Source organism: Thamnophis elegans, chromosome 11, assembly GCF_009769535.1.
Source record: "Thamnophis elegans isolate rThaEle1 chromosome 11, rThaEle1.pri, whole genome shotgun sequence".
Lineage (NCBI taxonomy): Eukaryota > Metazoa > Chordata > Lepidosauria > Squamata > Colubridae > Thamnophis > Thamnophis elegans.
The window spans coordinates 35,468,310-35,491,700 of NC_045551.1; the positions used below are offsets into that span (position 1 = coordinate 35,468,310).

The 23,391-nt window shown below is 35.6% G+C and overlaps 1 protein-coding gene across 1 annotated transcript; it reads left to right on the forward strand.

Annotated features, from left to right (window-relative positions):
- The first annotated feature begins 1,259 nt into the window (after positions 1–1,259).
- Positions 1,260–13,898, forward strand: TMEM182 (transmembrane protein 182). Its single transcript, XM_032226096.1, has 5 exons — positions 1,260–1,400; positions 1,674–1,773; positions 3,620–3,718; positions 9,451–9,588; positions 13,675–13,898. Exons 1-5 carry the CDS (start codon positions 1,260–1,262, stop codon positions 13,896–13,898), a joined length of 702 nt encoding a protein of 233 aa, XP_032081987.1.
- Positions 13,899–23,391: the final 9,493 nt, after the last annotated feature.

Below are 23,391 nucleotides of genomic sequence, written 5' to 3' on the forward strand. Positions count from 1 at the left end.
TTATTATTATTTTACTAATTAAAGTAGTATTTATTAAATTATTTCCATGTAATGTGTTTGAAGGTCGATGAACAATGTGAAACTTCATGAAGGAGTCATTGACGTAAGAATCTGAGGACCCCTGGTTTAAACAGACCACTATGTGCAAAGAGAGGGAGGGAGGCATGCAGGGAGACTGGTGTGCAGATATCCAACTACCATACAGAAAATCCGTACAACTAAATAAAACCTTAACTCTTTGGCAGTGCAAACCCAGATATCACCATCCCAATCTCACATATTTTGGAGGTATGCAGAGCAAAATTTCCAGAATCCCAAGAGAACCAAATCATCAATAATACAGATTTGTTCTTCTGGGATATGTATTCCCAGAGCATCTGGATGGCATCAGGATGCAGAAAACATCTGTTTATATTTGAAATTGAAAAATAATAGTACAGCCTGTTTTCTAAAAGCGTAGTTGTGTTACTTGGCTGCCATTAAAAATCACTTTCTCTATACCCAAATCTCATTAAAGCGTACAAAGGAGGACTTTCTATATTTCTGCTTTCTTGTGAATATAATAGCATATTAAATGCTGAAATCTTGTCTGCAGATATGTGGTTTTAATTCTGAATTTGAGCTAGACATGTATGCTCTAATTTAAAGACGATTTAAAAAAGCAAGTGGACACCACATTTCAGCTTTAAATGTCTTGATTGCTGCCTTAGAATGAGATAGTCAATCAGTCAATGAGACTTAAGTGTTTTTATCTATCTGATGATACAGTTCAATGTGCCTGCATGTCTGCAACTTAATTTGCACTGTACATTGTATGTTTGCCTGTGACAGAGAAGGACTATTAGGAAGAAGATAAATTGATTATAGGATATGTATGTATCTGTGTGTGTGTCTGCTTGTCAGAATTGGATATTGAAATCCAACCTAGGCAGAAATAATAAGGGGACAGTAATTTCATCCCTCTTCTTCATATGTGGATGTACCATGTGCAACAGTATTTCAAGCCAATAGCTAGCTAAAGGAAGGTCAGCTATTTTTGGCTGGTCATGCCAGCTAAGGAAGATACAGTAAAGTTGTTACAGAGAGTGTCCCAAAATAGAAGTCTATCTTCATTTGTTAGGTTGCAGTTTAATTGACCACAAATCCAAGCCATAGCATAAGCAACATAATTCTTAACTAAATTTATCTAACATTTCTCTCCCAACACCCTGAAATATATATTTTAAATTTATCAATTATTTTTAAAGAACAAATCAGCAATGAAGTTGAGTGTTGGAATATTTTTTGGAGGCTTCTTTGGAGCTCTTGGGATTTTGTTTTTTCTGGTTGCTTTTGGGACAGACTATTGGCTTCTGGCTACAGAAGTTGGGAAGTGTTCTGAAGATGTGAATCGCACTAGGGTTAGTATACTTTTTATTTCTAGGAATAATCTCTCGCAGTGTTATCAGAGATGTGTCTGTTTTGTTCTTGTTTAGAAAACCATTGAATGCATAAGTAATATTCTGATTTTAACTTCAGCCAGTAACAATCAGGAGGTTACTTTCTCTGATTTCTATTTTGGTCAGTTATACTCAGAATTAGCAGGACGTTATAGAATTATGATCAACCCATCATAAAATATAGAACATGGGTTCATACAAATATATGATAAGTTCTTAGTTTCTTTTGTGCAGGAAGAGATGATTATGTTCCACCATGAGGGTTTCTTCTGGAGATGCTGGTTTGATGGGAAGATTGATGAGAATCCTAGCAGTATGTTGAAGTTTTGGTACAGTAAGTATTCTAGTTTTGAACTAATATGCAGAATACTTGCTTACATTTTAAAAATTGCCTGCTTTAATAGGTTCTATCTGTAGAAGGAAACCTTTCTGTGTGGTAAAACGGTTCTTCATGAGCGTTTTCATTATTCTTCTCTCTGCTGCATTTCTCTGTGATTCTTTCAAAATCTGTTCTAGAGGACTTCCCAATCTTTTGTATCGGATATGTGGATCTGTTTGTCATGGATATTATTCTGCTGGAAAGTCTAAGAAGGCTCATGGTACCCCATTTCTTTAAGCTGCTTTATATTCAAAGTATTCATGGAGATTCAGTTCAAGCACAAGAATGCAATGGTTTGCAACACTCCAAAAGAACAATTCACTAAAAACCAGCATGTTTTGTTCTAGCAGGATGATCCTGTATGCAAACATAAAAGCCATAATCTTAGATTTGCAGAAATGTGACCAAAATGAAACCAGAACACTTCTGCACATGCCTGCATAAATGCATTCTGCAAATACTTCTAGCAAGGCTTCACATAGTGATATAAGCGAGATTGAATAACAACTTCATGTTCATTATTGTGCAAGAACTGCACAAGCTCTTGAATGAAATGGAATAACCTATTTGAATGTGTTTTCTGTTTTTTCATGCACTGATCTAGAGCAAAGTGTTTTGGAAGTGAAGAACCAACAAAGCCTTTCTATAAACTAAATACCTGTGTAGACTGGCATAGAAACTAACTCACTGATTGGGTATTCCTAAGCATTATATATTGAGAACTAGAGAAACACAAAATTATAAAATTATGGTTATACACTGTTTCAATCATTTGGGAATTATAATAACTATCTTTCACAGAAGTTTCTCTTAAATATTTAAAGTATTTATTGAAATAGGTGTAGCCCATGTTTCCATAAAAAAACAAAAACAAATTGCTGTCTATAGGACTATAATTCAAAAAAAATGTATCAATAAAAACTCTAAACTGTAGCAAAGTTTTAACTAATATCCCCCCCCCCAAGTCACTGTCTCAAATCTCTCTTTCTCTTTACCATCCACCCTTCCATGTCAGACCATTCAAAAGCATCCTCCTTTTTCCATGCTACTCTCTAGATGCCAAATAGGAAGCAGTGAAAGCATAAAATGCCATATTAGGACTCTAATAGAACAGATGGAGACTTGTCTACTAAATGATCTTTGGATGACAATATTGGAATTTCAAAAAATGTTATGGAATGTACTGGTAGCTTGAAAGAGTAGAGAAACTGAATAATTTAGGAGAAACAAGAATGGGTGTTTATGTATTTCTTACACTTTCCTTATAAGGATTTTCCGTAATATAGACATCTGGGAATCAGGAAAAGTCAGTGAATGATTTTTGTTTGTTTGTCTTCAAAATTTAAATATAAGTGCTAAATTAAATGCTAGTTGGAAATAATGGGCAAGTATATATATATTACTTGGAAATGTCTTGAATTCTCTAGGGAAGTCCTTTACTGCTTCTGTTTCACGCTGAATCAATTCAGAGTGAATCAAGCAGTACTATTACTGCTACCAAAATTCCCTCCAGAGTAGTGTTTTTCCTACAATTACCTTTAGCTAATCCAGATCATATAACATATTTTTTATTTTTTAAGTGTGCCTGACTCCTAGAGACTGTCTGATTTGAGCCTTATAAGAACAATTCCATTAAAAGCCGAATGTAATTATTTCTCTATCCCATACATAATTCAGAATTTTGAATCTTAAACATACAGGGCCAATTATTCATCCACCTAGCATAAGCATTCTAAAATTGGGGAAATTGACATGTATAGAAATGTAAGAGAATAATTTAGCCTTTGTTACTGTTTTTCAGCGAACCAGTCACCTTCTAAAAACTGCACCCATGCTTATCTCTCTCCATTTCCTTTCTTAAGAGATTCCCATAACTCAACTACCTATAATTCTGCAATTAGTAAGTATTCTTTGTTGCAATTATCTTATTAGGGCTTTGAAATTCTTCAAGTTCAATTCCAGACCTGCTGTTCAGAAAACATAGCTGTAGCTATTGCCTTAAGAATTATAGGCAGATCACCACTTCTGCCATCAAAGTGCCATTTTGGAATTGAATCTGCAGTGTTGCATTGCCCTGGGAAGTTGTTCCTTGTGTGATAGACTCTCTACAGTCATAACTCATTTATGATCCCCAGAGGCATCCGGTTGGATTCTATGTTCATATGGGTCATTGTTCTACCAGTTGTTGTTGTTGTTATTGTTGTTGTCCCCAAAGGCACATTCCTAAGATATTATATCATTGTCTTAAATCAGTGTGGGTGTGTGTGTGGGTGTGTGTATCTGTGTTTGTCTGTCTGTCTGTCTGTGTGTGTGTGTGTGTGTGTGTGTGTGTGCGCGTGTGTTTGCAATTCAGGTTTGATTCCTGACAACAGCTGGCAACAGCTTTAAACAGGTAATCTGATTTTCAGTGATCTTATCCTTATCAGTGGTCTTCTTATTGTTAGCTCTGCACCATCTCATATTCTGTTTCCACCAATAAAGAATCTGATATTTAAAAGGAGCAAGAATGGCTAAAGGGACACAAAATTGTAGTATCCTGACTTGTCCAATTGGAAGGATGGGGGTTAGATATAATCTAAGTATAATCTCTGTATATAGTCAAGTACATAATATGAGTTCATGGTTAACAAAGAAAAAAGAGTGAACCATTTCTTGGGAAGAATCAGCCTCAAGGTGGTTTAAATTAAAATTAACTTGTCAAAAACGACACTTTGCTGCTAGCTGAAAAAAGATAAATGGTATCCATTAGTAGTGTCATTTTATCCTAGAAATTGAGTCCAACATTTTTTAGGCCAAAGATTACATTGTGTCTTTAAGTAGCATTTCAACTATAAGGTAAGACAAGAATTGAGAAATGGGTTGAGTGTGGTCAAAAAATTAAAATACATTACATTAAATCAAATTATCTTAATGAGATATTGGTAATATGGTTCCTTCCAATAGTTTACTTTCATAGATCATATGAAAAAGGTCAAGGGCAATATTTTGAGAGGAGAGGAATTGAAAAAGTCAAGATAACATCAACACTCACATAGTCAAAATCCTGTTTCTTTTTTATGTGTTATGATATCTTCAAAAAAGGGTGTGTGTGTGTGGCATTTTGATTGTCCAGGCTTGAACATCATCTTGACTTTTTTTTACCTCCACCACAAATGGTATTTTATATATTGATCAAATATGTGATTGGTCAAATTTCAAGCAGTAGTCACTCTAGTCACTGATTAAATCAACCAACCAACCACCAATCAACCAGCCAATCAAGAGATCTCTTTTTTGGGGAGAAAAACAACAATTCCTCTTTGGAAGAGCTTTACTCTCAGATTTTGAGGGCCACACTCTATTACCCTTTCAGAGAGCTATGAAAACAGGAATTGAGTTAGAATAGGAGTGAGCACAGCAAATGCAAATTTAAATGTAGAATTGATAAGAAACTATAATGTTATGTTGGGATATGGCATATGATGCTGTGGGATTTTCTGGCTTCTATTTTATGGAATGTTGTTGTGAGCTAAAACTTCATGAATTCCTATTATAAAAAAGGGTCAACTGGATGAATAAAAAGAAACTGATGAATATTGAGCCTTTGGTCACATTGCTCAGAAAAGCAACAAATTAGGCAGTTTTCTGCAAAAAGGAAGTTGTTTGACTAAAGAAACTCTCATTCTGAAAAATCATGTCTTTTCTTCCCTCCACACTAAACCACTTTATTTAGGTGTATAAAAACATAAAATTACAAATTACTGCATAAAAAGAAACAAATGAAAGCATAATTCTGCATATAGGACTCTATTCTTATTCAGTTTTCTTGGAAGCTTTTCTTTTACAAAGAAAGAAAAAATCAAATATTGAAGACAGAGTCAATTTGTGGACTCCTTATTAATTCTACTGGGAGAGAAGACATACTGGTTATGTCTATCCTTAAGAGCAACCTGATAATAGAGAGATTATTTTTACATTTTGAAATCACTCACTCACTCACTCAATCAAGCTCCTTCTTCAGGATACTTCGAATTCTGCAAATTTTATGATTCAATGAAAGATATTAAGAAATAATTTACGTACTTTTCTTCTAACTGGCAATATCACTAGGATAAAAATCAAGCTCATATACCTATTCACTCCTATTTGTTTTCCTGTTCCCAGCTCTTTTATATTTTTAGGCTTATGAAACATTGCCAAAACTAGAGCTGTGACATGCTGGAGAAAAATGTTATGATGCTTAGTTATGGAAACTATTCCTATTGCAACAACACAAAGCATGTAGATTTGAAATCTGTAGCATTACTTCAATGCATTCTTGTTCTACCACTTTGGAAATACCCTAAGTATAAATATTACCCCAAATTCAATTTTATTTATTGATAAATTATATTGTGTAAATATTACACAATGAAATAATATATTGTTTCATTTTGGGTGACATACAAATTTATTGATAATGATAAATTATTATTTTTGTATGTATGCGGGCAAACACAGAAATTTATGAATCAACTCTTTTTTAGCCCCCAAATTTAAAGGAATATTTAACTTTCTAAAAATAGTTGGGAGTAGATAATAAGTATCCAATTTCTTAGCCATTTTGAGCCACTGTGGCATAGTGGTTAGAATGCTGGCTATTTCTGCTTACTACTGGCTGCCTGCAATTTGGCAGTTTAAATCTTACCAGGCTCAAGGTTGATTCAGCCTTCCATCCTTCTGAATGGGTAAAATGAGGACTCAGATTGTTGGGGGCAATATGCTAACTGTGTAAATCACTTAGAGAGGGCCGAAAGCACTATGAAGCGGTGTATAAGTCTAAGTGCTATTGCTATTGGTCCCTGAATAATAATATTTCTGATCACAAAAAATAAACAAAGATGAAATGTTTCTTCATCAATTCCTCAAAAACAAATTACCAAAATAATTTTGACTGATCACTTCTTATGAATGACAATCCTTAATGAAGACCTCTGTCCAAGATTCTAAAAAATGTTAGAGACTATAGTTTAAGAAAAGAGGCTGTAGTTTATATATCTTATTTTGAAAGGTCCCATTAGATTCTCAACCATCTTTCAGAGGGTGGGTGAAATTATCGGTTCCACCACAAAACCGCGTTCGACTAAAGGGCGCTCAATGAAACCGCGTAGCTGACGTCATCACAGGGCGACAACAGCGCAGAGACGGACGCATGCTGTAAACGCTAAACCTAAAATTAACCCCTAAACCTAAACCTAACCCCCCTAAACCTAATCCTAAACCTAACCCTAACCCTTAACCTAACCCTAAACCTAACCCTAACCCTTAACCTAACCCTAAACCTAACCCTTAACCTAACCCTAAACCTAACCCTTACCTTAACTTGAATCTGCTTGCTTTCAAAGTGCTATTTAAAGTGCCCTTCTTTCTCCGCGCTCGCTGTTGTCGCCCTGTTGATGACGTCAGCGACGCGGTTTAATCAGGCGCACTTTAGTCGAGCGCGGTTTTGTCGTGCCACGGAAATTATCTATTTCTTCAACCAGAAGATATGGAAAACTATCATAAAACACAAGATAGACTTCTTCCTTTTAGTTATATAAAATTGTGTTTAGACAGGGGTTTCAACTTTACTTATGTTTTTATATTTTTGATATAGACTTTTGATTTCCCACCATAACATAGCAAAAACAGGAGTGGGTTCTGGCCGCCATTAATACCGGTTTGGTAGTAAAAAAATTTGCCATCCCACTCCAGGGGAAGGATACTATAAAATCCCCATTCCCCCCCCCTGCTCCCACTCCAGAGGAAGGTTACTGCAAAATCCCCATTTCTTCCATATCAGCTGGGACTTGGGAGGCAGAGAATAGATGGGGGTAGGGTCAGTCAGAGGTGGTATTTACTGGTTTTCCAAACTACTCAAAATTTCTACTACTGGTTCTCCAGAACTGGTCAGAATCTGCTGAATACCACCCCCTGGTGTAGATGATGATGTAATTTTAAAAAAAAAATTTTTAAAAATTTAATTTGTATGTCACCCATCTCAAAATGAGTGGGTGGCTTTTTAAAAGTTTATATTTATATATATAAATATATATAATATATTCAATATATAAATTGAATATTTATATATTCAAATCCCAGTAAGGGTATGGCTAGCTGATGAGAGCTAAATAGCTTGAAATAGATCTATACTAGTCTCCCTTTATTTATTTATCAGCACAAATACAACAAAAAATGTGACAAAAAGGCAACAGTAAAAATATTGGGTTTCTGTCTGGATGGTCTCTTGTGACGAGCCGAAGGACAGAGAATGGAAGTAGTGATCTTCCTCCCACATTTGGACATACTGGGGTTTGTAAAAATCTTATATATATATAAAACCCCCTTTCTAAAAGGAATCTCATTTATATATCAGGGAACATTGCAACCCTAATACATTTATAGTCTTTTTTAGTTAAAATTATTTGTATTACAATGTAAATAAATTTTGGTTTAAAATCTTTCAAATTATAGAAATAGGAGTGCTTTCTTAATTAATACAATATTAATATTGTCTTAATTATTGAATTATTGATTGAAATAGAAGTACTTTCTTTTTTAATACAATATGAGGAAATTAATTTCTAGAATATTCATACACTTTAAAGTATTTTGTGCAACCTGATTCATAAAACAATAGTTGAAAATATAATCTAAATATCAGTATTATGTATAATCCTAAGAAGTTTTTTTTGTAGTGGGATGTGCATTTTAGTTTTATGCAAATGGATTCATACTTAGGCTTTTTCACAATAATTTAACATTTGCTTATTTTTATATTATATTTACAGTGAATAAAATAAATGGATTTCCATGATCTTAGTTTTTATAAAGAGATTCCTAAAAATATATGCCTAATTAGTCAATTACTTTATTATTATGAATATTTGAGGGAGGAATACCCCATGTTACCAAACTCTTAATGCATTGATCATTATCCAGAATCTTTAATATTGCTTGCCCTTAACACAATGATTTTTGATATTTGCTTTGAAAAATACACAAAGAAATGTACTGTCTGAACAATTCCAGTTATTAGCAATTCTGACTTTTTAAAGAATACATATTTTGGCTTGTCTCTCTATTGATACTTTCAATTTGGACTTTAAAACCATATGTAAATACATTTTGGTGAATATATAATATACATTTCTTGAAAGCACTCAATTCTAGTTTTCAACAATTTTGTAACTTATCTTGGCTATGTTCTAAACTTTTCTTTACATTGTCTCTAGGCTCTGTTTCTACTTTAGTGAGATCAATGGTATCTGGTAAAACCATGCAAATATCTTGAAGAATCTTGGCTACAGTTCAGCACATTATTTTATGAACAATTTCCATTGGCCAAGCAAGTGAACTGATTAACCGCATGTCTCTCCAGCAGATACCAAGCAACGGGGATTCATAACGCTCTTCACATGCATCATTATATTCCAAGATGATCTGATAGCATTTGGCATTCCTGTGTAATGCAGGACATATGGTGCTTTAAATTACTGATTACCAGGAGGCTGTGCTGGAATAAATGTTCAGCTTGCTAATGAAAAAAACAAAAGTCAGGGAAGGCTGGAGAGATTCTGTAAAAAAAATTCTCTCTAAAATCTCTTTTCAATATTCTTTTGTCCCCATTTCCAGTTTACCGTGGTTTCTGGTCAATTTCCATGCTCCTTGGAGTGGTCACTGTGGTGGTAGCTAGTTTCTTCATCATCTGTGCTGCACCTTTTGGTAGTCACATCCTCTACAAAATAGGAGGAGGTTTCTTCATTGCTGCTGGTAAGTTTCATGTGCTGTCCAAAGTTAGTTGTCCCAAAGCAACATTCCTTATCCTAAAATTGTAGGTTGTGTAGTTGAAACCATAAATGCAATGCAAGGATCCGGAGAGGGTTGTGTGGGCTAAGCACAAAGCACCTTGGATTTCACTGGGGATGTTTCTTGAAAAAGCCTCGTTGAAGGAAGGGATAACATTTTTTTCCAATTTATATGTATATTATATATCCCAATCATTCCATGTCTATTTATTTATCTATCACAAAATACTTCTTCACAATATAATACCAGCAAAGTTCCTCTGGCTTTTTCTAACATGCCATATTCAAAATACCTCCAGAAGATAATCTAAACTCACATTTTGTGGGACAGTATCTAAGAATGCCTTCTTTTTTAATATAATAAGGAAGTAATCCATTTAGCAAAGTGCTCTTGGGATTGTGGTAGTCCCTTCAAGAAAAGGTATCCCAATTTATTTTCAAGCCCTTGGAAAGAGAATAGAAAACCTAATTCTTTCCTTCAAGATCAACCCCCAAACTTTGTCTCCCTCTCCTGACAGACCAAGAAAATAAGAGCCTCTGCTTCCAGTAATTTTTGTCTCTTTCAGAAACAACTCATTAGGTGTTTCTACAGAATACATACATGCTTGCTTAAAACTCAGATTTGACATCCAGAATCCAATTACTTATCTTTTTTTTCCCTTGTTTCATTCTGTTAGATTGATTATAGTTCTGTGTAAACATTTCTGTTACTGCATACGTCTTTTTAATTTTATTATAGAGGTGGGTTGCCTCTGGTTCAGCCTGATTCGGCTGAACTGATAGTAGTGGTGGCAGGAGGATACATCCACCTGCCTGGACACTTCTGCGCAAGTGCAGAAGCTTTGCACACACACGTGAGCATGAGTGGACTGGTAGTAAACTGGTTAGGAACCCACCACTGTTATAGACACTCTACTTACTCCTCTGACTCAGTCTCCATTTCTGCCACAAATTCAGTGTCTTGAACAATTAATTTTAGACTTGTTAAACCATTTGTGACTCAATAGCCAGATTACTCTACGTTATCCTTAAGTGATTTTCAATTCTTCCCCAGTTGTTGCATTTACATTCCAAACTATGGTTCTTACATCATTCTGGGTAAATTATATACCATCCTGTTTCAGAACACAGAGACGTTGTTGGATTTTTATTCCAACTGTCTCCTTAAAGGAATAGTCAGGGTAGTCTTAGCACAAGTTTCATGTATCTTCTTACCATTTTCCTTTCCCACAAATTATATGAAAGTAATATGCCAGTGGCTGGAGGGTTTGAAATCATCCTGGCCAAGGTGAGGCCAGGATAATCTCAAATGTGAGCACATGTGCGCTCACTTTGCTCGCACGTGCAACATCCGCGCATACACTCAGCCTTCTGTGCATGCGCTTTGGCTAAAAAAAGTGCCATAGAGCTGGAATGGGTGGATGGGGCCACCTGCAATTTCCACTATCGGTTCGGGCCAACTGGTCGAAACTGGCAAAATACCACCTCTGATCCTGGCTTTCTTCTCATTTGTTAATTTCAAAATATTGTAAAACACACTATAGATTTAAAATTATTTACATTTCAGAGCAAGCTATTCAAAGTACATGTGTTTCTATAAGCATTTCATGGCCTAACCAAGAAATTAAACCCTGCACAGCAGAATTCTGATTCAAAAGAGATGTTACTGATGAACTGACAATGTTGGATATAGTTGTATTTAGAGCAATCCTACGTATATCTGCTCAGACATAAATCCTGCTACTGCAATGATAGTTTTATTTATAACCATATAGTTCTTCAACTCTGCAAGAAAATAACCCTACGTTTTTTCTTAGCTTTTACTTATTTTATTCCTTACTTATATTCCTTCATATGACTTCATGATTGTTCAGAGGCTCAAAGTCCTATTACCTTATTTAAAATACTGCATTTGAAACATATAATTTTATGTACCTCAGTTAAGACATGAAGGTACAGATCGTGGAATGTGTGATTTAGAAGCCTCTCTAACAGATGGATCCTTCCTAAATTCTGTTCTTTTCTATATTGGTTCAGAGGTTAAACAAGAAGGAAAAAGAAACTCTTTTGCCAGAGGTCTTTATTTGATTATTTTAAACCAACAGTCAAGCATGCAAGGAAATAATAGGAAGAGAGATGTACAGTATGTTTAATTTTCTCAACCCACATAATTTATCCTGTTTTGAATTGCTCTCCCTTCATATATTTTCTCTAATGCAAGCACAAGAAAGGCTGATTTGCATATTGTCTACTAACAGAACATGCAGATCAGCTACCATTTCAGAGTCTCTGTATGACTTTGTCTTCTGCTCCTCAGGGTGATTTATGTCCTTAGATTTTTGTAGGATTTGATTGAAGCTGTGTGAAGGGCATGAAGTGCCCTGGCAGCAGAACAGTATGTTCCTATGAGATCAGAAGGTGTCCGTATGCAGCCTGCTAATAAAGCCAACAGAAAGAACAAAGTCTGGAATAATTTTTTTTTAAAAAAATAAGGATTTTCAAATCTCCTTAGTACTAGTGGAACTGTAGAGGACCCTGTCACTTTAAACAGCACTTGTTGATCACATCTCTGTCTCTCCCTTCTTCCTTCCCTCGTGTCTTATGGAAACTTTAAGCAACCCTTCATTGGTGGTATGGAAAAAAGCATTGCTATGTGAGAAGATCAGGAATTTGTTCAAGCGTACAAATATTCTCTTTACTCATTTATTTACCTTTAAAGAAGCAGAAATATATTCAAATGAAGACTTCTGTTAATTCCTGCATCTCATCCTTATGTTACTTTATACCTTATGGATAAAATATGGGTGCCCCTGAAAAATAAAACAGCAAAATGAGTGAGGGATAGACAGAGAAATAGAGAGATGAATCCTTGTTTATCCGAATACCTCTTGAACTCATTGTTTGTTTTTTGAAGTAAAGTGTTCCATCTTTTTGTGATTCATTTCATCTTTAAGACACTTACTTTTACTAATGAACAGGGAATTGCTCTCCAAGCAAAGGGTCTTAAGAAGTTGGAACAGAGGAACTATGTAGCAGTCTCAAAAGTTTCTAAAAACCCATGCCCTTTAAAAAGTTTAGTCACAGTCACTGGGCTTGAAAGGCAATGGCCATTTGCAATAATGATCATAATAAAGGAACATTTTTCTCCCACATCAATGAGTGTCATTTGTCCCATTCATCTTGGTAATAAACCAATGGCACAATTAAGTATTCAATCTCTTCAAACATAATGCAGGTTTTGAAGGACAAAGTCATCTAAATAATGAATATTTAAGACAAGGATTGGAGTCTCTGGTCTTCCATTGGTTTTTGGTAACTTGCCCTGCTCAATCTCAACCAAAGCTCCAAAATTGATGGGCCAAATATTTTTTTTTATTGAATAAATAGATGTCACAAATTTATATTCTGACCTTCTAAAATGAGGCTGAGTAATATATAGTATCAAAACAAACTTAGAACATTTCTATCTATGCAACTAATAAGTATGTTTGCCAATAAATATTTTTCTAGATGTTATTATATCCATTCATGAAACATTCCTAGTAGACAAGAAGATAAGAGTAGAAGCAGACTTGGATTCTAGTTCAGTAATAAGCTTGTTGGGTGACTTTGGGCCAATTACTTTCTTTCAGCCCACCCTTCCTTGCAAAGTAGTTCAGAAGAGGGTTTCTGCTGGTTCACCCTGGATTGGGTGAACTGGTAGTGCCCAGCCATCTAAATGCTTCTGCACATGCGCAGAAGTGACACGCAAGGGTGTCACACACGGACACACACACACATATGAACCAGTAGTAAAATACATTGAAACCCACCACTGAAGTAGTTGTAGGGAAAATTGGGGGAGAGGCTGTCATGAATGTTGCTTTGAGATTCTGAACAAACTGAAGGATAAAAATCTAATAATCCATTCTGGAAATTGTGACTCCATAGATTTATAGGTTTGGAAAATCTGTTTTAATGTTTGTCTAAACTTTCTAGATATTTCTGAGTTCCTGTATGACAATTTTGCCATAAATATTTAATAAAACATTCTTTTTTCTCCATCTGCCAGGCATCCTATTCTCCCTGGTGGTTGTACTATATGTTATCTGGGTCCAAGCAGTGGCTGATCTCAAAAACTATGAAGCTCAGAAGAAAATTGACTGTTCAAGTTATTCCATCTATGTACGTTATGGCTGGTCTTTTATACTGGCTCCAGTTGGAATATTTTTTGCTATGTTTTCTGGCATGTTGTTCCTCCTGGTAGGACGTACAATTTATCTGCATTCTGATTAGTTGGGTAGCAGGTGCTTGAACTATCAGTGTGTAGTGAAATTGTGCTAAAAAGGTTTTTTTATACCTTGTTATCCTTACTACCATAGAATGCTCATGGTATCATTGAAGATTGACTTAAATAAATAATGTAATTTCATATTGTCTACTCAGTAATACTGGAAATGTGACCTTAGGTTCAGGGAAGATTGCATCCCAGAAATGTGCACAAGATTGTAGCCACTGTTTATATGTTCTTCATATGAAGGAGATGAAAATCCTTTCAGAAATAGGATCCTTTCATATTTCTTCAAATCTTCCTATATGTATTAACACACAAGGGAATATAGAAAATAATTAACATAAGAATTAGGTTCTGTCTGCGGGCCAATTCAAAAATTAATTATTGACATTAACAACTTAATGAAGGAACATTTACAATGAAACTAGGTCTTCTTTTCTTTCCTGCCCAAATATTTGCTGCTGGAAGTAAGGAAAAGGTTGTGAGGTCACCCTTCTCAATTCATCTAAAATAAATTTTGTATTCTGTTTCCGGAAAGATTTCAAATTTAATGTCTTTAGCAATAACATTTTAATGTTATATAATAATATAATAATACTGATTTCCTGAAACAGACATATTTTTTATTCAATAGAGATCTAAATTTTCCCTATCATCAATATTTTTTTTCCAGTGTAAGGAGCTGTGTGCTTATGACAGCCAATAACTAAGATCCAATCATTAATTCGCCTTGTAGTCAAATTGTATCCTTTTCCTAGGCACAAAGAATACAAAATTATATGGGGAAGTCTAGATGCAAACACCCACATTGCTCCTGAAAGAAGCCTTTGGTCTCCTTAAAAGTCATCTGAGAAGCAGTTTGGACTGTACGTAGTCCTTCATTATAGTATTGTTTGAATTGGTCCTGCAACCTTATTGAACAAACAACTATTCCATGCGATGCTCGCTGTATTTGTTTTTGTTTCAGTTCTCAGTTTTACTATGAGCAAGCAGTTTGGTTCTTAAAAATAATTATCCATGTAATGCTTTAGCCAGTGTATCAGAGAAAAGATGAGATCAGTGGAAGAGTGCTTTGATACTGTTAACTGTAGCTGCAATAAGTCCATGTGGTCCAAATAATAAACAGCTCATCCAAAGGAAAGATGATGGGTAAAAGTTATAAAGCTAGGGCCCCCAGCAAACAACAGCTGTTGTTGCTTACCTGGGCATCAAAACAATGCATGATAGAACAATTATTATTTCATTTTTACATCACATTTTGTTGTCCAGTGAAGTTTATAATTTGATCCATTTGATCATATTGTTTAAACTATTGTCCATCCATCACCTTTTCATAGTCCGCCTTTTCTCTTACAACATGCATAGGAAGGAAGGAAGGAAGGAAGGTCTATGATGGATATGTAGAAGGGGTGATCACATAGAATGGAGAATAATGATATTTTTTTTTAAAAAGCTCATATATTATCACTTTACCACACACTTCCCATGTTGAAGAAGCAAGAGCTCCATTCTTAGCTAGACCACAGCTGATTCCAATCAAGCTGGTTTCTGTCCCAGATTGATAAAAGCTACTGGTAACCTGCAACCCAACCAGGGAGCACCAGCCTTACATACTGTATGGTGTCTTTTTCTTCTGGCTCAGGATGATAGGCTTTCCCCATAATCCCTTAATCCACTGTAAGACTCAAGTCTTATGGGTAATGTAAAGGGGGCATTGAGGCCTGCTTCATGTATTGCTATCATCACCAGAAAATGCATGTCAAGATTCAGTTAGATGAGAAAGAGCAGAGAGGAGGCATTAGAAATGTTACTTATATCTTTCAAGCCTGGAGCCAGGTCTAAATTTCTCAAGTCTACTTTTGCTCCTTTTATTTGTTATCACTTTGCAATCATTCACTATTTAAAATTAATACCATGCTTTCATTGGAAAACTTGTTCCACCCTCTATTTTTGGTAATAGCAAGAAAGTATATCTCTTAACAGTCTGTTTACGTCTGTTTCGCTATAATATAATCTCCTCTATTGATTTTCCCCCTTCTCCTCTTACCACAGTATTTCAGGATAGAATTAAAGCCTGCATGATTATGTTCCGATAAATATTAAAAGTGTCCATTTTTATGGAACTTCTGTCTTTACCTTTCCAAAGCCTTCTCTGTTGTCTGAATACTCTACACTTCCTGTATAGGAGGTGTACCTGTATGTCTCAGAATATGACTACACAGAGACTGGCTAGTTGTGGCATCATCTGTTCACCAGGAGAAAGTGATTAGCAATTGAAAGTGTGCCAAATCTGCTTCTTGCAAATAGGAGCAGATTTCAAAGATAAAATTCTTATCTCATCATTTGCGGCAACATATGATAATTGGATTTGTTTAGAAAAATACATATATATGTATTTGACATATGTTTTCTATGAAAAAAAATTGCTGTATATGTTCTCTTTTTAAAAAAATAAAAGTTAATGAGCAAAATATTTGTATAAATGAAGGGTTTTCTTTTCTTCTTGCTCTCTATTTCTTTCCAAATGATGGTTGTAAATTTCATTATATTAGCAAAACATAAAACTTGCTGTTTGCTTGAGTATGCATTTTACTAATCTGGTTGTTATACATATATTCTACCTATAGATCTCAAAGCTGGTAAAATGTTCCAGATTATTTCCCATTCAACTATGGAAACAGCCAAACTTCCTTATCTGAATTGTTTTTAGATCCATTTGCCTTCGGATCATGGTATTCTGACTCATTCAATAAATTTGATGGAAGTGACCTTATCTAGACATCTTGCTACCATTCCTTCAGCCTTCTGATTTGTTTGCTCTCTTTAGGATTTTTCATTAATATTAATTTATTCTCTGGCTGCTGGTGATATTTTTCGCTAACATTTTTATAGACTTCTTGTAAAAGCATGGCTGGCTCAGGAATTCTGGGAGTTGAAGTCCACAAGTCAAAAGGTACCATCATTCTTTACCTGTGGTCTATGGGAACACTCCCCCCCCCAATCCAGCTGGTTGACAGCTGAATACAATGAACTTAACCACTGAGGTCCCTAGACTGAATTGAAAAACCCAATTAAAAAAGTGGTAATTCCCTGTATGAGGCATCTGAAAGGTAGTTCCAGAAGTGTATAATAATTTTGCAGGTTGAGGTTACATATGGTAATGTAAAACAAAAATAATAAACCTTTATTTTTTAAAAAAATAATTTCTTTTAGATGCATATTTTTAAAAGAATGCAAGAAATAGATAATATACTTCCAAACCTAGAAGAATATGGGCAATACAGTTAGAAAAGCAAATATGAGCCATGCTACATGAGTAGATATCCAAGAAATCTGAAACATCATATGACAAATATATTCTAATACATAATTAAAAGCTTATAATGTAACAAGACGGTCCACGTCCATTTTCTAATCAAAACATGTCTTTGTGAAGCTTTAAATGTAGAGTGGATTGAAATTTTATTGCATAATAACAGTAAAAAGAAGCTGTGTAGCGCCCACAATAAAGCTGTGAAGTGGTGTTATAATTGTAGTTTTTCATTAAGAGTAAGCAATAATAATAAGTGACAGATAACTAGTCATAATGAATGTGAGAAAGATAAGTTACATTGCAATGAAGAAAATCCCAACCGGTTTCCCCTTTTGCTCAATGCATCATTGCTACTATTAATGTTTACCGATTGCTCATTTTCAGGGGAAATGACATGCTTTTTGGATGCTGATTTTTTGACAAGGCAGATCATTTTAAGAGTATAATAATAAGAATTATTTGGATATAAAATTCACATATCGGTACTAAGGACACCCTACTTAGGCAGTTAATTACTGACTTGTAGATGCCCACCCACCCACATCCCTACTCTCAAAATATATTTTCTTAAACTATTAGCTTTTACCTTCTGTTTCTGTAATATATTTTGTCTATCTAGTTCAGTATTATTTATTCTAATTGACAGCATGTTCCCAGAACCTCAAGCAAACAGTGAGTCATATCACCTAATCCTTTGAACTGAAAATGCTAAAGGCCAAACCTGAAGCTGTGGAGGATCCTGCCATAAGCATGACATAAGAAATCCATGTAGAAACTGAAATTTCAGTATTTATGAACATTGAAAAGGCATGGGAGAGTAACATGAGAAGACATCAGGTATGGATGAAGGTAGGGAAAATCTTTTCCATTCATCATCTCTTGCAGTTCAGTGACTTTACTTCTGAACAGATCGTTCATGCTGCAACATATTTCATCGAGCTATTCCTCCGTGGTATCCTTGGTGGCTATTTTAAGCTCAGATCATATTACTCCATTCAGCATTTGGCACCCCTTTTTCCTGAGTTGTATTGGACTGATCTTAACAGAAATCATCTCACTGGTTTTTGTTCCCCAGAATTAAAGCTGACAGCATGATCCTTATGATCCTTTCTTTCTCGGTATGTTATTACTTTTGTAACAATGTTTTGCTAGCACCACAGGGGAAATTCAGCACAGTTGTCAGTCAGATAGAGTGAATTATCAGACATGTTAGCTTTCCCTCTCACTTACATTTGCTTAAGAGCTTATAAGCTACAAAGACTGTTTTTTAAATGCTAAATTGAATGGAATGTCCTGTCAAGGATATTTGAGAAGGACTTACAGAATTTTTTCCAGTTTCCAAACACACTGTTCTGAAATACTCTGGTTTACATAATCAATATGTTCAGAGATCTTCAGTTAATTGATGATGGGGAAGTGAGAATGAACATTACCATTTCAAAATGTGAAACTGGCTTCATAATGCTATGTGCTATGTAATATAGATAGATAGATAGATAGATAGATAGATAGATAGATAGATAGATAGATAGATAGATAGATAGATACATACATACATACATACATACATACATTATACAAGTACACCCACACATCCCTCTATATATAATACAAATTCATTCTTCTCCAAATGTATAAAGCTAAAATACATATAAATCTCAGTCTACCTTCCTTGGAATTAGAAGGTAGTGGTACGTATGATGCATTTGGAAATTTTGTCCAAGGCTGACAGGGGCATCAACATCAGGAAAAGCCATATTATACAAATTCATGGGCGATAGGCTCTTAGTGGCTATGCTCTATGACATTTGAATTAAATCTTGGGTATTGGATATCACTGACTGCCAGATGCTAAGGATTAAACAAAGGTTGACAGACACATTTCCATTGCATCAGTGGTTGCAACCACTCAACAAACCTTTTGAATTGGAAAATTGTATTAGATACTTTGATGTTATTATCCATTCTAACTAGGAATATATTGATGTACATTTTTTACCTAACAGGCATCTTTTTTTCTGCATCAGTATATAAAATATTATACCTTCATAGCAATCCCAATTCATCTAACCCCCTCCTTTTTAAATATAAACACACATAATCATGAAATGACTCATTCTTCCCAATATTGTTATTTCCATAATATTTGCATATTAGTTGCATGGAAACTCTCTTGAACCCTGAATGTAAAACATTTTCTAAATAAAGAACATAAGGAAATTGTAATAAGGAGTCAAGGGAATGTATTATAGGGATATTAATTTTTGACATCAATTTCTCAAAGTCACACATAGAATTTAGAGGAAGGAAAGCTTTCTGTACATTTTTTTTCTTTTTATGATCCTGTTATCCCTTGCTTTGGGGTGGAGTCAGGGCGACTGGAGTTAAGCGTTTACTGGCTGGATGCCCTTCCTGATGCCTACATGGATTTCACAACAGGTATTTTCTCTTTGACCCCTTATAGAGAAATACTTGTCACTGTTTAGGATTGAACTCTCAACCTTCAGAGTTGGAGGCAATCATCTTCACCTCTAGGCCACTGCACCAAGGGTGAAATGCTACCGGTTCAGATAAGTTTGCCCAGACTGTTAGTTAAAAATGCTACCGGTTCGCCAGAACCAGTATATCTGACGATCAGCTGTAACACACGATTTATATTGGCTAGAAAGCAGGATTTCCTGCTTTCTAACTAATCTAAATTGCATGGCATAGCAGATTACCCCCTCCTCACTGTTCTACTTACCTTTTCTGCCGAGTTCGGTAGCAGGCTCTCCCACCCGCCTGGATGTCATCATGTCTGTTTTTGATGCTCTGCGCATGCGTGGAAGTTCCTGCACATGCGTGGAGGTGGCGCGTGCTCACATTTGTGAACTGGTCGTGAGGGTAAGAAGAGTTTACCCCTGCACTGCATGACTCAGAAGATTTTATGTACATAAAACCATATAATTCCTTGTTGGTTTTTGTAAATTCTCTTCATGTTGGTTTTGCTTCTTCCTTTTCCCCTCCAAATTCAGTATTTGATAGCAAGACATAATCCTGGGCATAGGTTAAAACCTTAAAACCAACAACAACAATAACTCCTTGACTTTGTGTGTGTGTGTACGTACACACACACACACACACACACACACACACACACACACACACACACACAGTGTTATTTCAAAGCACCTGTTATGCCCAAATATGGGAGGGAGCATACTGCTTCCCTTTTGCCTTTCAGTTCCACCTTAGGAGCCTTCCAGGCAGAAAACTATTTTTTTGTTGCATTTGTGCTGATAAATAAAGGGAGACTAGTATAGATCTATTTCAAGCTATTTAGCTCTCATCAGCTAGCCATACCCTTACTGGGATTCGAACCTGGGCTGTTTTTACATGTTAGGCTGTTGTATTAGCCTCTAAGCCACAAGCTCTCCTCCCTTATCAGCTGAGCCAAAGAAATAATTAAGTGTTATGTCAAAGCACCTGGTATGCCCAAATATGGGGGGGAGCATACTGCTTCCCTTTTGCCTTTCAGCTCCACTGAGGACAGCTTGTGGCTTAGAGGCTAATACAACTGCCTAACATGTAAAAACAGCCCAGGTTCGAATCCCAGTAAGGTTATGGCTAGTTGATGAGAGCTAAATAGCGTGAAATAGATCAATACTAGTCTCCCTTTATTTATTTATCAGCACAAATGCAACACACACAAACACACAATGTACTATTAAATACATTAACATAAATATATTGAATTGTTGGGTTCTTGCTGTTATCTGAGCTTGTTTGGAGAACAATGAGCTCGAAGAACACTAAGAACCCAATAAAGATAACTGCACCACAATAGATGCTGAGAATCACATTTTAAAATAGCAAATAGTATAATTTTAAAAGTTAAAATTACTTGAAAAACATGTACAAAGAAATGTAACCAATTTTGTTGTATTTAAGTACAATGACAATAAAGATTATACTTATAAGAAGTATTAGAAACCAGGCAAAGGCAGGCCTCATATCGTTTCTGTCTCTGGAGATGCTGTAGGTCCAGGTCAGAAATCCAGCCAGCATTCTGAGGGGAAACTATTATTACTAGTGGACAGAATCACAGTTTCATAAAGAACTACTAGCTGTAGAATTATTCCTTGATATTCCTCTCTCTAATCAGAGTTTCACCAAGCTCTGTAATTTTCAAGACCTCCTTTAAAACCATGATCAAATAATGTTTCCTCCCATTTCAGCTTGAAATTCTCTACTAAACAGTACAACTAAAACAGGACAATACAATTATCATTCTGTCCATAAAATATGTGCTGATCATTGTAGTTTATTTTAAAATAAAATTTTATTTGACTTCCAAAATCATCATTCCCCATAAAGAAAATGTAGAAAGTAGAGGCTATTCCCATCTCCCACTTTGTTTTTCATCAGGAATGGTAAGGCATTTGAGCAATGTCCTTTCCTATGCATCAGTGAATGTGCTATCAAAAGGACACCAAACATTCTTTTCTAATCTAGGATTAACTGCACAGAAGAGCAAAAATAGCCAACACACCATCCTCTCCACACACTAAGAAGAACTTAAAACAGTCCAGCAGCAAAGCAGTTAACATGACAGGTACACTAAACTGAAGTTAACCAAATTGAAATGGCAGAAGTTAACAGAAACATGACCGGGAGAATCAAGTAGTGTTATGGAAGATAATATATGAGAAGTTCCAACCTGGAAGTATATGAAGATGGAGCTACGGGGTGGACATCCAGAAAAGTACCGTGTTTCCCCGAAAAGAAGACAGGCTTTTATTTTCTTTTGACCCCAGACATAAGCGCTTGGTCTTTTTGAGGTGCAGGAGGCAGTGAGCTTGGTCACCTCATAGCTGCCGCTGTAATGTAATATTTCAGGGGAGAGCTTATTTTCAGGAAAGGGCTTATTTTAGTGCATGCTCTCAAAAACCCAATTGGACTTATTAACTGGGAAGGTCTTATTTTCGGGGAAACAGGGTAGTTTGAGAAGGAGGTAAGTCCTGCATGTACAACAGGTCAGATATGATTTTATGGAATTGTTTTCTGACTAAAAAGCAGATCAGTGTGCTCCCTCAGACTTCCTGATCTGCTACATTGCATGTTTCTATAAATGTGATCTTGCTATAGAGAAGTCTTGTGCTTCTGGAATAACTCCTGGAACATCAGTCTGGAATTGTAGGTCAATCACTTTGGAAGGGTTAAAGTATTGATTCCACTCACTTGTAGGACACTTGGCAAAATTGGCAAAAGTGTCTGGCTGGAGATGATTAAAGGTACATTTTGCCATAAACATGGTTCTATTTTTAGTTCCTGTTATTTTGTTACTGAATTTATAACCCTGCCTGTTTCTGCTAACACTTGAGGTAGCTTTCAACAATTAAAAATATAACAATTATTCAGTGCTGTCTAGGGACAAGGATAACAGCAGCCTCTGGACAGCACTCAGCCAGAATTGTATTATGTTGACTACTCTGTTAAGCACAGCAAATGTTGTCATAAAGCCATTTTTCATCCAAGATGGATTTCTTTATCTGTATCAGACTTATTTCCTTGACCTATGAACTTCACATAGAGCTATGTGACTAAAATATGATTATGGCTTCTGAAGAAGGTAGATCTGTACCGAGGGTATTAATCATGCCCACGCAGGTATGCTTTCCATGTGATGAAGGAACAGACTCCATCTGGAAGGGGGGGAAAAGGGAATCAATATGCTTGATTGCTGGAGACTCTTCATTTTGCACTCTGCGGCCCCTTGCTGAGTCAAGCAGCAGGAATCCACAGCATGCCTCTCTAGTGATCTGCCACCAGATGGCAGTAGAGACTGAGGAAATGGCATCACTCTGCCAATACATCTCAGCATTGCTGGTAGATAGAGTCACTATGGATGTTACTGTTATTACTATTATTCCTTTGAAAGAAAATTAAGATGTACAATAATACAAAGGAATGGTTTAAAAACATATATTGTTATTTCTACATTTTTATGTCAGTTAAGAGCCGATGTGAATCATCTTATTTAAAAAGCTGATGCTTTTCAAATGGCTCTCACTCAACGATGCTTCCTTAATCCAAATGTTTGTGGAGATTCTCAGTCATTCAGGTCATGGTTATCCCAAAGGTGCTTTTTCAAAAGGCAACTGGACTTTGTTTTTTCTTGAAGATGTTTAGCTTCTTATCCA

Excerpts from the sequence above, each read along its gene's own strand:
- TMEM182 (XM_032226096.1), top strand. The coding sequence starts at position 1,260 with ATGAAGTTGAGTGTTGGAATATTTTTTGGAGGCTTCTTTGGAGCTCTT. Across the intron at positions 1,401-1,673 it reads AAGATGTGAATCGCACTAGG|GAAGAGATGATTATGTTCCA; the intron begins GTTAGTATACTT and ends TCTTTTGTGCAG. Across the intron at positions 1,774-3,619 it reads TATGTTGAAGTTTTGGTACA|CGAACCAGTCACCTTCTAAA; the intron begins GTAAGTATTCTA and ends ACTGTTTTTCAG.